This window comes from Nannospalax galili, unplaced genomic scaffold, assembly GCF_000622305.1.
Source record: "Nannospalax galili isolate Female #2095 unplaced genomic scaffold, S.galili_v1.0 scaffold374, whole genome shotgun sequence".
Taxonomy (NCBI): domain Eukaryota; kingdom Metazoa; phylum Chordata; class Mammalia; order Rodentia; family Spalacidae; genus Nannospalax; species Nannospalax galili.
In genome coordinates, this window is record NW_008333879.1 from 45,377 (window position 1) to 60,910 (window position 15,534).

General features: G+C 43.5%; 1 protein-coding gene across 2 annotated transcripts in view; it reads right to left on the reverse strand.

Moving 5' to 3' along the window:
* The window catches only part of Ston2 (stonin 2), a 158,572-nt gene that overhangs the window by 12,366 nt on the left and 130,672 nt on the right, over positions 1–15,534 (reverse strand). For both annotated transcript variants that reach the window (XM_008828662.3, XM_008828661.2), the window contains exon 5: positions 2,971–4,806. In XM_008828662.3, coding sequence (XP_008826884.1) covers positions 2,971–4,806 — 1,836 coding nt within the window. The remainder of the gene's footprint in view (positions 1–2,970; positions 4,807–15,534) is intronic.

A 15,534-nucleotide genomic window follows, 5' to 3' on the forward strand; every position in this document is an offset into this window, starting at 1 on the left:
AGCACCTGAACAGGCAGAGAGATGCAACGCCATTGGCTGGTAGGAATTGTGGCCTCTCCGGAGGTTTTACTACTAAAAATATTATAAAACCATGTCATCTGAAGTAATAATGGGGGAGGGGGACTTAAGTAAGAAACATCTCCAGATAGTCTCATGCTGTCCTGCATAACAAAAATCTCCCACAAGTAAGATTCTGGTAAACTAGTAATGTGTGTATATTATATAACCAGCCTGTCATTTGGCCTGAGGCTACTGAATGCTCTCTGCTGGAAGCATTAAGAAATACATTTGCTGAAGATCTATGATTCTTTCTGCCCTCTGTCCATTATCCCTTTATCCTGGGAGCAATCTTCTTCTTCATCTCTCTTTGATCAATAATCTTACGTGGTCAATAATCGTATATGTCATCCTGATTGCTCTGGCCACTTGTCAACCTGAGCTAGCTGACACAAGGACTGAAAATTGATGGTGAAACTTTGTCTCTGGCTATACCCTTGAGGTGACATCCATTTGTCTCTGTGGCCAGGCTTCCCTGGAGCTCTCTTTTCCAATGTCTGTTGTTTAATCTTTCCTTTAGTTCAATGAGGTATTCATATTGTCAACCTTGTTCCCCCTGTTTAGTCCTTGCTAGATATAACCAAAAAACCTTCACACAGTACTTTTTAAGTCACTATGAGATTGTTTGTACACATTGGGAAAACTCCAAATCCTTGTTCTCATAGTAGAAATTACTTGAGGCATGCATCTCTGTGGCTTCTTCTTTGAGGAGGACCTATGGTACTGAGAAAAAACTCCTGTATGTGGCTTTGTGACTTCAGATGGGTAATGTTACCTCTCAGATTGACATCTCTAATTGGAAGAATGAACAAGTTTAACTGAGTGATCCCTAAGGTCCCTTCCACCTTGAAAACCCAGTACTTTATAGCTTTCTCTTCCCAAGGTCTTCTGTGCCAAAGGAGAATTCATGGATCCCCTACCTTCCCCCCATCAAGTCAGACAGGTCCCCATGGTTGAGGCAGAAAACACTAGGAAAATACAGCACTGAGCACTGTGGAAATGAGTAAGCAAGCAGACAGGAAGACTTTGTTTTAAAAGTTCTGTCAGTTTAGAAGCAGTTACAGGGTGGCCACCCCAGCCTCCAGCACAGAGGTCGATTGTCTCTTCAGTCTGCACCAGTATACCCAGTGTCTGACACAGAATGCCCAGTGTGAGTGCATTAGACTGCATACATTAGACTGCGCGCCTCTTGCTATCACATCAAATTCCATTTAAGATGTGATAACACAGCCACTCCATACTTGGAGCAAGAGAGGAACAGTTCAAATACACAATAAGGATTTAACAGTGACATGCAAAAAAGCATGGGTGTGCCATTTCAGCCAGGATTTCAAGCTTAGATTTTTTTGGGGGGCCTGACTAGGCAATACGCTTTCCTTAACAGATGGGCATAATTTATTACAAACAAGAAGAAAAGTGGTTTAAAGGCTCATGGGATCACAGGATCTTTGCCTGCCACAGAGTCAATCAGCTGAACTTGAAGAAATAAAGCTATTCTTTTGACTGCTGCCTCATTTTGTCATTTGTCTTGCACCTGTGAGGGACATAACTGTCTTCTGGGCTTGCTGAGGCACAGGAACAGCGCCTCCCTCCCCCAGCTGTGAGCAGGGCAGTGAAGTTGGTAAGTTTGTTTAAATCAAACATTCCTTTCTTTACTTTGTCTGGTAGAACTTTGGCCCTTTTGACCTTGATATTCTGGATGTTTAGTCTCTTTCTCATCATGATCCCAAAGCCAGGCTCTGAGTCTGAGATATTATGACTGACAGAGCAGCTGAACCCAAAGTCTCAGTGCTCATGTATACTGTGTCCATGATTAGACATAAACTGGCCCTTTCACTTTCATCCAGAGGATGGTCAGAAAGATATGTCTTCAGAACCCACAAGCCTTCCAGGATCTGGAAATGAATTGCTTTCAGTATCACAGCTAATACTTATGAGTTCCAAAAGAACAAAACTTCAAGAGACTAGAGAGAGAGCTTAGTAAGTAAAGTGCTTTGCAGAGAGGTCCGAGTTTGATCTCAGGAACCCACGTCAAAAAAAAAAAAAAAAAAGAAAAGAAAAGTCAGGCACGAGTGCTAAAGAGACGGCCCACTGGTTAAGAGCACGGGGTGCTCTTCCAAAAGACCAGGGTTGTTTCCAGCAGCCACACGGTAGCTAGCACCCATGCATAACTCTAGTTCCAGGGCATGTCCCCCTCTTGTGGCCTCTGTGGGCAGCACACACATGGGTGTGCTTACATGCTTGCATTCAAAACACTCATACACATGAAAAAAAATATAGCTGGGTATACATGTCTTTATTCCCAGCACTCAGGAGGCAGAGGCAGGTGGATCTCTGTGAGATCAAGGCCAGCCCGGACTACACAGTGAGTTCCAGGTCAGCTGGGGCTACAGGGAAAACCCTGTCTCAGACAAAACAAAACAATTATAGCTATAAAAAAAGGCAGTCATGGTGGTGCATGCTTGTAATTCCAGAGCTGGGGAAACTTGGGTTCACTAGGTAGCCAGACTAGCCAAACTGGCAGGTTCTAGGCCAATGACAGACCCTGTTTCAAAAACAAAGTATACATCACCCTAGGAATGATGTCCTCATGGCCTCTACACAGTTGTACACATATACAGTTCAGAAGCTGCCTTTAAAAATTGTGTAGCCATTTAGCTAAGTAGAATAAAACAGTTAATGGATGATGTATGATAAGGTGGTGAACAGATGGTATTGGGCCTTTATGATATCACTACGGTTGTTACTTATTTTGCGCAGATATTTCTACTCTCCTGTTCCCTCCTCCCCAACACCAACATTTCCACCATACAGCATAATCAAACACTACATACAGGCACAGGGTATATAAGGTTGATCCCAGCTCTTTAGCAGCCACGACGGTTGCTTCCACAGATAAGATACTCTACCTACCTGAGTTCTTGTCAGGCAGTCGGTTTATCCTCCACACGATGGAGTTGAAGGCATGCTCGTACTTTGCGGTTCCCAGAGTTACTCTCATGACAGGCTCAGAGCCAGAGATGTTAGCTGAGCCAAAACTTGCCCCCCGGTTCACTTTGGCTTTCAAAGACTTTTCCCCCAGAACACTTTCCCTTCGGAAGTTTTTCACCCACTCACTGGGCACTGGGTAACGAACCATTACGTTCTCACAGGGAACCTGAGTGAGAGGGTCACGGTTAGAGGAGAAGCCAGGTGACATCCTCAGCCAGCTCTGCACCTCCACCTCCGCCCCATTGACGCTCGCCGCTGTCCGGAGCGTGAAGGGTAAGTTCTTTTCGGCAAACACTGTTCTGAACCGCATCAGCTCAAATCGACATGCGTCCAAAGGGTTGAACAGAATAATGCGAGAGCTGTTGAACACATCCTCATCTACACACCCATGGAAACGGCACTCATGGAGCTTGATCCATTTTGTGGTGGTGGTGGGCATGATATCCTGCCGAGAAACTATTTCATTTCCTTTGATGAGGATGTCATTGAGGCCCAGGCGGCACTCAGCAAGCCCAGACAGGAAACTCAGAATGTGGATCCGTGTCAAGACATGGTGCTGGAGGATCTGGTTATCGCCTCTGCTTACGGTGCCAGAGAATTCATCTCTGACATCCACCGTAATCTCCTCTTCAAGGTAGTTCAAGCCAACTGTGGTCAAGTCCATGGACAACACCGGCAGGTCCATGAGACGGTCCTGAACCGCACGAATGAAGCTCAGGAAGTCATCGTAATTGGTAGTGCCCAGCTTGATCACCTGTTCCCTCTCTGCTGTGTGGGCCACAGCAGGTTTGGGCTGATACTTCTTCTTCTCTTTGTAGGTGACTCTGTCTATCCTCAAGCTGTGGATCCTCCCATTCTCATCATAGTTTTGGAGCCGGGGCTCTGAAACCTCATGGCAGATCTCCAGCTTGAACTCTCGGAATGGTTTTTCTAGGCCCTGCTCGTAATACAGCTGCAGGTAACCACTGTCTGTCAGTTTGATGTAGATTGGTCCCCAGTGCCTAGAGGACATGATGTTTTTCTTCTCAGGGATCCTCAGCATCATTGGCCACCCATCCCTCGACTGGGACAGAGCTGAGGCAAGTGAGTGAGCATCTAGTTCAACCCAGGCTACTGGGTCATCATCAGGCAAGGCAGCACTGCCAAAGTGGTCAGGATCATCAATATGGAGTTGTTTGAGCTTCTCAACAGCATCAGAATGGGACTGGCTTTTGCCTGAGTCATCAAAACTGATAGCATCCTGGTAGATGACAACGAGAGAATCTCTTTGGCTTTTGCCTGTAGTACTGGAGATGGAACTGTTTTGGGAGCGCCGTTCCTGTTCCTCAAAGAAAGCACTGAAAGGGTTGATAGGGGAGGGCTGTACATTCTGTAGAGTCTCATTCAGGAAAGGATTGGTGGCCCTCCAGGGTGGTGCCTCTGTTATGGAAGGCGGGCGGTTTAAGGAGGAAATGTCCAGCTTTTGAGCTTTGGAAAAGTTCATCAATGTGCTCTTGGGTCGGTCCCTCTTAAATGACCCACTTGAGTTATAAGGTACATCTTGGATCACAGATGCAATGGACGGTGTATTTGGCTTTAGAGGAGAGGTGACTGGTGGCAAAGGACAGCTAACTTCATTGTCATCAAATGTGACCCAGCTAGGGAAATGAGCAGTGGTCACTGGAGGAGCAGAGTGCCCATTCGTGGCTGGACTGCTGGCCTGCCAGCTGATGGCCTCCATCTCTACTTCTTCATCTTCCTGGAGGGAGGAGGAATTATCTAAAAGGAAACAGAGAAATATGAAAGTCTGCCAGGCAGGGCCTTAGAGTTAAGGAAACTGGAATAGAGGAGACAGAGCTCACTAGAATTTTATCTAGAACCCAGGAAGTTCCTAAGCAGCTTATGACCTGTCTCAGTGCATTGTCTGGGCACAGGTCTTATGATTTTGTAATGAGGACACCAGAGGGACCATCCATCAAATGCAGTAAGAACATAATGATTGTGTCAAAGCAGATGTGCCAGAGAGTGAAATAGATGTTTTCTGCCCTTAGCTGTAAGGTGTGTGTTCTTAATTTTTAAATGTTGACAATGACTCTCCTATGTGGAATGATATAAACTGACCCTCTTTAAAAAATGAGCCATATTCTATCAGTTATAATATAGTAGTAAATCATATCCTTAGATAATTCTAGTTCAAACAGGATCAATAAATATGAATTCATGTATGTAATAAGTTCATACATGTGAATAATTTGGTGAATGTTAAAAAATGGAAGCACACAATGGAATAATACCTAGCCATTAAAATGTTTACAAGTCTCTAGAAATATAAGGAAACGTTCATGATAGAATCTTTGCTTTTTCCTCTAAAATTTCCATCTTAGGGTTTATTTACTTTATAATTTAAAAGGTTATTTATTACAAATAAAATTTTTCCCTAGCAGGGCCTTCAAGAATAGAGCTAAAGAATTTGAGTCTTCACAAGAAAATGATCCAAACTTGTGAGAAGGGAGGGGACCAGGAGGCCTGATGGAGGAGGAATGAGTTCTGATGAAGGTCTAGCATAGAGGAGATACTCAGAAGGCTTGCTACCTGGATGAGGAAAGCTTTGCTTTGGAAGCTCTTCCACTGTCTATGTCTCTGGGAGTGTGTGTGACTCTCTACCACACCACTCAGTGTCTGGATCAATTGGAAATAGACACTCAAGTTGGTTTTATGACTATCTTGCTAACCGCCCATGTACATCACATCTAACCACACAGAACCAGCAATTCCACAGCACTTGCACACGTAATTATACAAGGATGGGAGAGCTGAGCTGTCATTCATTCTTCCAAGAAATTTATTCAAACAGATAGCAATTTCCTTAATTGAATGGGTCATTTTGAAAGGTGGGAATAATGGCAAACACCTGTAGCTCAGGAAGCTGAGGCAGGAGGAGTGCCATGAATTTGAGGTCAAACTGGGCCACATGGTGAAAACCAGGTCTGCCAGGATTATATAGCAAGACCAAGCTTAGAAAAAAGAAAGAGAGGGAGAGGGAGAGGGGGTGGGGGAGAGAGAGGGGGGGAGGGGAGGAGGGGAGAGGGGGAGAAGGGGAGAGGGAGGAAGGGAGGGAAAGAAAAATTTATTCCGGATTGGGGAAATTGGGGAAGTACTCATTCAATGAAGCGTTTGTCTTGCATACATAAGGACCTAAGTTCAAATCTCAGCACTCATATTAAAAATAAACAGGGGCTAGAGAGATAGCTCAGTGGTTAAGAGCACTGAGTATTCTTACAGAAAACCCAGGTTCAATTCCCAGCATCCACATGGTGGCTAACAACCTCTGTAATTCCAGTTCCAGGGGATCTGATGCCTTCTTCTGACCTCCGTGGACACTGTACAACATGGGTGCATTTACACACATGCAAACATTACACCTCATACACATAAAATAAAAATAATAAAAATAAACAAACATAGGGGCTAGCAAGATAGCTCCCCAGTAGGTAAAGGCAAATGCTGCTAAGCCTGATAACCTGAGTTAAATCCCTGGGACCAATAGAATGGAAAAATAGAACTGATTCCCACAAATTGTGCTTTGACCTCCAAATATTTGCCATGGTACATGCCCCCCCATATACAAACAAATAAATAATAATAATAATCAGGCATTGCACTTGTAATTCTAGCTCTGGGGAGGCAGAGTCAGGCAGATTCCCGGGGCTCACTGGCCAGCCAGAGATTCTGTCTTTAAAAAAAGAGGGGTCTGGAGAGATGGCTCAGTGGTTAAGAGCACTAGCTGCTCTTACAGAGAACCTGGGTTCCCAGCACCCACATGGTAGTTCCCAACCATCTGTAACTCCAGTTCCAGGGGATCTGCTGCCCTCTTCTGACCTCTGTGGGCACTGCACAACAGAGGTGCATACAGGCAATACACTCACACACATAAAATAAAAATAAGAAACAAAATATTTTTAAAAGGTAAATAGGACTTAAAGAATGACACCCGATTGTCCACTAGCCTCTACATGCATGTGCACACCACCCCCCCCCACACGCATGCACGCACGCACCAGTTTGTAAAGGTAAGATGAACACAGTATGTATATACACTTATTCAGGCCCACCCCAGAAATACAATGAGCAAAAAATGCTTTTTGTAGACAGGCCTGATGGTGCACGCCTTTAATCCAAGCACTTGGGAGGCAGAGGCAGGTGGATCTCTGTGAGTTTGAGGCTAGCCTGGTCTACATATTGAGTTCCAGGCCAGCTGGGGCTACACGGAGACTCTGTCTCAAAAAACCAAAAAAAAAAAAAAAAAAGTGCTTTTTGTATATGTAGCACTGCAAAAGGTTTTCAAAGCACTGTGAAATTAAAGATAGGAATGTTGTTCAAATTCACCTTTGTAGTGGTATAGTTGATCTATATTTTGGGGAAAAAGGGAATGGGGCCAGAAAACAACCTAGGCTTATAGTATTTATACACCATGCATTTATTACTCATTATCGTGTCTGTAATGACGAGTAAGGGAACCCTGTGACCCAGTGTAGAATATCACAACTTCTTCACAGCAGTCATCTCATAGTTCCTTGGACTTCTACAAGGCAGTATCCACCTGCATAGGCCACTGGTGGCCACCCCTGCTCACAGGGACATTGCTTTTGCCTAGAGCTCATCCTCCTGCCCTGGCTGAAGACAGGCTGCGTCCTTTCTCTTTGGATGGAGGCTTTCTGCCAAAGTCGTTTATAGGGATTCTCTTCTGTTGGCAGCCCTGTCCCCCAAATAGCCCTTTTCATCTTCTCCTGAGCCAAAAGCATGGGGGAGGAGGGAGAAAGGGCTTGTCTTTACTGAACCTCATTTTCTTACAACAAATCCCTCTTCAAAACCACATTATCTGAAGTTTTAGACAGCATACTGAAGCATTAGACCCAATGTACAATTTATTTATTTTGGTGCCGAAAATTGAACACAAGTTGTCATGCACGCTAGACATGCTACCATTGGGCTATGTCCCCAGCCCTCAAAATATAATTTATTTATTTTTCTTTAAAGATTATTTATTTTTCTGTGTATGAGAGTTTTGAATGCATGTATGTAAGTGTACCCATGCATGTAAAGCCAGAGGAGGACAGAAAAGTGCACTGGAGCCCCTGAAACTGGAGTTATGGACTCTTTTGAGCCACCAAACGGGTTCTGGGAACTGAACCCTGGTCCTCTGTAAAAGTAGCCAGTGCTCTTAACCATTGCACCATCGTTCCAGTCTCTCAAAATACAATATAAATTTAGTGTCTTTAACTTTAAAAAATATATATTTATTATCTTTATTTTGTGTGTATGAATGCATTGCCTGCATGTGTTTAAGTGCACCTGTGTTGTGCAATGCCTGCAGAGAAGGCATTGAGGAGGGCATTGGATTCCCCTGGGATTGGAATTATGGCTGGTTGTTAGCTGCCATATGGGTTCTGGGACCCAAACCTGGTTCTTCTGCAAGAGCAGTCAGTGATCTTAACTGCTAAGTCATCTTTCTAGCTTGTCTTTAACCTTTGGAGAAAAATTTTAACTAAATTAGTACATTCTATTTTTTTAATGATTATTAAAAAGCATCAAAAGATTGCCTTAAAATTCTCTTTTAGCTGTTTCCTATCCCATCATTCTAGTGTATTTCAAACATTTTATGTATTTATTTGTTTGGTTAGTGTCTGTGTACGCATGCCAAAGTCAGAGGACAGTTTGTGGGCGTTGTCTACCATATGAGTTCCAGGGATTGAACTGAGATCATCAGGCTTGGTCACAAACACTTATACCCACTGAGCCATCCCTCCATCTCCATTATAGTAGATTTAAAAAGCTACCCTGTGAATAATAGTAGAACATAGGCTGAATAGTTGAAATTGAGTATTTGTTTTTCCACAAAATTATACATAAAGAAGAAAAAGTCAAGATACTTTGACATACGAAAAGCAGAGAGGTCCATGGTTTAACAACAAAGCATTTCTTGACATAAACACCAAGACTTTCAAACACTATTCTTAAAAACATCTTATCGGCATTCACATTCCTCTTGTGAACTATCAGTTTTGCTTCATTTCTCACCTGGCTGGGAGGCATCTTCAAAACTGTCCTAGTGGCAGAAAGGTAACATGGGAGTGTTAAACATTCTTCCTGAACTGCAATTTCAAAATTTATATGAAGTTTCAAAAAGTGGTGCTGGGAAGATGGATCAGTGGGTATATAACCATGAGGACCAGAGTTCAGCTCCCAGCACTCACATAACAAGCCAGGTGTCCCCCACACCCATAACCCCAGCTCCAAGGGAGGATGGAGACAGGAAGATCACTGGGGCTTCCTGGCTTCCAACCTGCTTCAGAAAATATGAACAGGTTCACTCTGCTTCGAAGGAATAAGTAGAGAATGTGGTGGAGAACACCTGACACCTTCTTCTGGCCTCGGCCCCGTGCATACAGGGGCATGCTTGCAAAGACACACACACAGAAATAAATCCTCTAAGAAAATAAGAAGACAAGCATGTAACACAGCACATAGGGGATGTTTATCATGGCAATGTTTAGGTCACTGAAAAACTATAAACAACCTAAAAGCTCAACAACGGAAGGCTGGTCTATAAATTGTCATGCCCTTGAAATGGAATCCTGTGTTATCACTGAGACAGTGCGCTTGATGTGTGTTTATCCACATGGAGGTAACCAACATTTACTGATGAGTGAGTAGCAAAAACCTATAATCTGAATTTAAATTGCCTGGGTTTTAATTATGTATTAGCATCTGTGCTGGATAGATTTAGTGTCAACTTGACACACCTGGGTTGAGGGAAACTCAATTGGGGAATTGCCTTCATTGGACTGGCCTGTGGCCATGTCCATGGGGCACTTTCTTGATTGCTGAGTGATGTGGGAGGGCCCAGCCCACTGTGGGTGGTGCCACTCCTGGGCAGGTAGGCCTATGTTGCATAAGAAAGCAGGCTGAGTAGGGGCCAGGGGAGCAAGCCAGTAAGCAGCATTCCTCCATGGCCTGTGCTCCAGCTCCTGCCTCCAGGTTCCTGCCCTGAGTTCCTACCTTGGGCTCCCAGATGAACTGTGACCCAGGATATGTAAGCTAAATAAACCCTTTCCTCCTCAAGTTGGTATTGGTCAGAGTGTTTTGTTACAGCAATGGAGAGACAAAATAGGACAGCATCTTACCAGCTATTTAACTTTGGGCAAGATTTTAATTTCACTGTGCATCAGTTTTCTATCTATGTATTTAAGAAAATATTAAATCCCACGATAGGCAAAGAATATAACAGTTCAGTGAATTTAGGCTGCACCTACTACTGCTGCCAGAACAACACTTCATTACATAAAGTGGTGTCAGAAAGCATTCAGGTATAGTACCTCATAATGTTTCAATATTGAGGGGGCTACAGAGATGGCTCAGTGGTTAAGATCACTGGCACTTAACCCGGGGTTGGTTTCTAGGATCTGCATGGTGGCTAACAACCATCCGTAATTCCAGTTCCCGTGGATCCAATGCCCTCTTCTGACCTCCATGGGTACTGTACAACACAGGCATACATACAGGCAATACACTCATACACAAACTAAAATAATAAAAAGAATAAAATATTTAATTTTTGATACTGAAAATAAATGTCTCATGCAGAGTAAAAGCAATATTATAATTTTTAAATCAGGCTGGACGGTTGGCATATGTCTTTAGTCACAGCATTCAGGAGGCAGACGCAGGTAGATCTCTGTGGGCTCAAGGCCAGCCTGGTCTACATAGCAAGTTCCAGGCCAGCTGGGGCTACAGGGAAACGCTGTCTCAAAAATATCAAAAAAATATTTTTTAATCAATATTCTTTCTTTTCAAAAAAACAATGCTATAATGCACACACACACACACACACACACACACACACACAGACACACACACAGTTGGGCTAGAGAGATGGCTCAGTGGGGAAAGTGCCTGCCAAACAAACATGAGGACCTGAGTTCAAACTCCCCTTGTTCATGCAAAGGCCAGGCTTGGTAGCAGCACGTCTGTAATCCCAGTGCTCCTAAGGCAAGATGCGAGGCAGACAGAGAGTGCTTAGGAGCCTGTGGGCCAGCTAGCCGGTGTCCACAGCAGGGAACGAGTAAGAGACCATGACTCGCAAGATGGAAAGTGAAGACTGACAGCAGAGGTTGTCACACACAGGAGCGCACACACAAAAAGGTCGAAAACGTGACTTTCATTACTACTACTAATGAACCTTGAAGAAAGCAGCCAGCTTTGCTACAGTCTGTGTTGGACAAGCGGCAGTGAGGTCTCCCTAAGACAGTTGTGACTGGTGCCGGAGAGAAGTGGAGGGGTCGGGGGGGGGAGGCGTTAGGGAGGGGTGTTAGGGGGAACAAAGGTTGGTACATTCCTCCAGTCAGAAACAGGCATAAGCTAATTATCTTGAATACAAAGTTAACTATCACCCACAATTCCATTTATTAAAATAAAGCGAAAAAAAAAAAAAAAAATCTAGCCTTTTGTTTGATTAGTATCTTTTCCGCTCACTACATCTAGATTGCTTTTATTATGAGTTGAGCAGCTGCCAAACAAAAGCCACATATGAGATCAGGTTCTCATTCTGAACTGCAGGGAAGCTTTCCAGGACCCAAGAGGTTCCTGGTGTCTTTACTGATGCAAACGGAAGAGAAGCAATGAGATCTTTTTAGGTTAGATCACAATCTATTTTAAATTCCCCAAAGATTATATAAAATGAACTGATCACAATGATAATCAGCCACTGAAGTAGGACTTTGGGGAGGGACGAATTGGTAGTTTCTGTATTTTGAACACATCAGATATCCTGCCACCCCATTTGTTAACCTAATTTGTTAATGCAATGCCACACGCAAAAAACCTATTTTCAAGATGTTTATTAAGTTCACTGGGAGCAGCGTGAACAAATAACCTCTACTGCAGGTTTCAACACAGGACGACAATCAAAGTTATACAAGAGAATATACTTAGAGCTGTAACCAGTACCTGGTATAGCTAGGCACTTAAATATCCACATGGTAATTTTTAATGTGAAAAGAGGAACACAGTATTTTAGGGGTAAACCTAATTTTAGAAACAGTAAAACACAGCCCCTTCATTTTGATGAGAATACTGAGGTTCAGTGATTTTAAGAAAACTGCCCAAAATGAGATTAGAAGTCAAGGCCTGCCTTAAATATTCATTAACCATTATTTCCTTAATGCTTATTCACTGAAGTAAAATCTGATTAATTTTTCCTATTATTTGTGATTAAGTTATCTTGACAGAAACTTCTCAGGGGATTTGTTCAATGGGGAAAAGATGGCAATTAAACAAGAATTGACATCTATTTATACAGAGAAGTCTTTGGGCAAAAGGTCACCCCTGGGGTGTATGACTGTTAAGTGTGGAAGGGGGTTATTTAAATGAGCTTACACAGGGAGATCTTACTTTATAAACTACAGTGGGATTACTCAACTCCATGACAAAAGGAGGCCCAGTCCTCAGCATTGTCCAGGACAGAGGATACTTTCCTGATGGTAAGTTACCTGGCTAAGAGGTATCCCCAATGCAAAGGACCACTTAGCACACTACTTCACAGAGTGTGCATCAAGACATTAGTTTGTATTTGCTCAGGAGACCCACAAAACTGTCCTGAGTACTTTCTTCAGACAATGAGTCCAGCTTCCCTGCCAACTTACCAAGACTGGCTGGTTCAACAATCAGAAAAGCCAGTATCAGACTCTGAAGTCTGTTGAATGGTCCAGAAATGTCTCATGTTTTCAAGTTGTTGGTGTGCATCTTCACATTACTCTCGAGTTCCAAACTTTTGCCTTGTTTGACCATTGTCCCCCCCTCCTTTTTTTTTCATCTTATCCAATATTCAATTTCTACACACTTCCTTTTGGTCTTGTCCTCTAACAAGTTGACCTCAACTTATCTGAGCATACTACCTCCCTGGACCAATATCCGTTTTTTAAATATTAGTTTCTCCTGCTGTCTTAGATGACAGCTCTGTTCTCCAGCTCATAGAGACACATCTCGCTGTGGTTGTTAGGACCAACTTCAGTTGTCCAGCAGGGGTCACTAGCTGGGGTCAAAGACAGATTCATCTTTGTCAACATTTATAGTCAACTAGGAAAAAAAAGCAGCATTTTGTTTTATGCCTTAATTTCTTAACATTTTACATATTAGGGTATACTGAAAAGGCTTAACTAGTGATGAAAACTTCACCTGTGTTTTATTAATTTTATTATTGCTATAGCAAAAAATATGTGTTTCCTTTCCATTCTTAACTAATCACGTATGAACCCAACAAAGAGCAAGAAACAGGAGTTTCTAGGGTCTGAGCCTTCTGGATGGCTGTGGAGGTCTGCTTGATGGACCATCACACTCTTCTATGGAATGAAAAGGAGCAGGAAGGGCTCTGTGGAGTGGGGACTTCAGAGAAGCAACTGTCAGGGACAACACATGGTAGAAACAAAGGAGGGAAGGGGCCTCTGTCGTACCTGATTGAGCACAATTCAATCCAGAAAGTGCCTGGGCTAGGTATAGGACCCAGGAAAACCACGTCCTAGAAGACTGGTGAGTTCCCAAAAGCAGCAGCCCACACTCTACTGTGACTGGTGACTCATCAGAGCTACCTGCTCCACCCCCACACAAGCCTCACTCATGGGCATCCTTATCCTCAGGCCTTCTCCCTTCACACTGAGATGCAACCTCACCAGTAACCTAGTACACTTACTTATACACTCTAAAGAACCTCTGGACCCCTGAGGCAAGTTCTAGGAATTTAGTGAAGGACTAGGATGAAGTAGTACACTGTGAAGTGGGGCCAAAGGGGCTGATGTCACATTAATATTACATTGTTCAGGGATGTCAAATTTCTAAGAGCCTCCTCCCTCTTGAGTGTTCGGTGCAGCAGTAAGACAGTTCTCAGATCCTGGAATTGCTAAGAAAGGTAAACATACGCCATACTATCCTCTTCACCATCTTACAACTGCAGTAGCTAGGGTATGAAAGGACCAGATTTATAAAGAATTAGGGATTATCCAAGGATGAGGGTTTGATTACCCTCCTGGTTATGTTAGCAAGTAACAGAAAACTAAGCTAAGTCTCAGAAAGGATGTCAAAGTGACCAATATCAGAAGAACCATGAGCTTAAAGCTAGCTTAAGTTATAGAGTGAGACCTTGTACTTCAAAACCAGATGAAATTAGGTTTTTAAGTCTCAGTTCCTCTACCTAAGGGCAGGTCTACTTCTACCTACTAATACCCTACCTATCAGTATATGCCTCTACAGCACTGGTACTCACCATCCTTTTCACAGATAGTACTTGTGCATGTGTGTGGTGTGTGTGTATGTGTGTGAGAGAGAGAGAGAGAGACAGAGACAGAGAGACAGAAAGAGAAAGACAGGGAGAAAGAGAGAGACTGTGTATGTGGAAGGCAGAGGTCAACTTCAGGTGTTAGTCCACAAATGCCCCCCACCTTGGTTTTTATTATTGTTTTGTGTATATGAGTGTATTGCCTGCACATGTTTAAGTTCACCTGTGTCACACAATGCCCTTGGAGGTCAGAAGAGGGCATTGAATCTCCTGGAACTGGAATTATGGACAGTTGTTAGCCACCATGTGGATGCTGGAAATCGAACCTGGGTCCTTTCCAAGAGCAGTCAGTGCTCTTAACCTCTGAGCCATCTCTCCAGCCCTGGCCCCCCACCTTGTTTTTTGAGATGGTCTCTCACTGGCAGGGAGCTCGCCAAGTAGGCTAGCCTGACAGGCTAGTAAGCCCCCAGAGATCTGTCTGTTTTCAACTCCCCAGCACTAAGATTATAAATGTGCACCACCATGCCCAGCTTTTTATTTAAAAATTTTTTAAACATAGGTCGTGAGGCTCAAACTTGGGTCTACATGCTTGCATGGCAAGTACCTAACCAATGGAGCTATCACCCCAGCCTCACATATAACACATACAGTATTTGTACATCCCATTTGCATTGTGTGAGCATGGGCCATTTGCATTCCAGGCATGGACCCACACCTACCTGGAGTGGAGCTCTGGGGTTCACCTGCTTGGAAGGACCTCCTTACTCAAAGGAGCATACGCACATTAAGCCCACTGGTGCCCTCTTCTGGCCTCTTTGGGCATTGTACGCATGGGTACACTAACATACATATAGGCAAAACATTTATACACATAAAATAAAAATAAATAAATGACTTTGGCAGTCAGTCCAAAAGGAAAAGTATTTGTTGCAAATAAGAAAGATCTATCATTCTCTTGGGGGCTGGAGAGATGACTCAGGGGTTAAGAGCACTGACTGCTCTTGCAGAGGACCCGGGTTTGATTCCCAGCACCTACATGGTGGCTATGAAACATCATCCTTAATTCTAGTTCCAGGGGAATCTGAAACCCTCTTTTGACCTCTGCAGAACTGCACAACACGGGTGCACTCACCTACATGCAGGCATACATTCATACACATAAAATAAAAATAATAAAAATT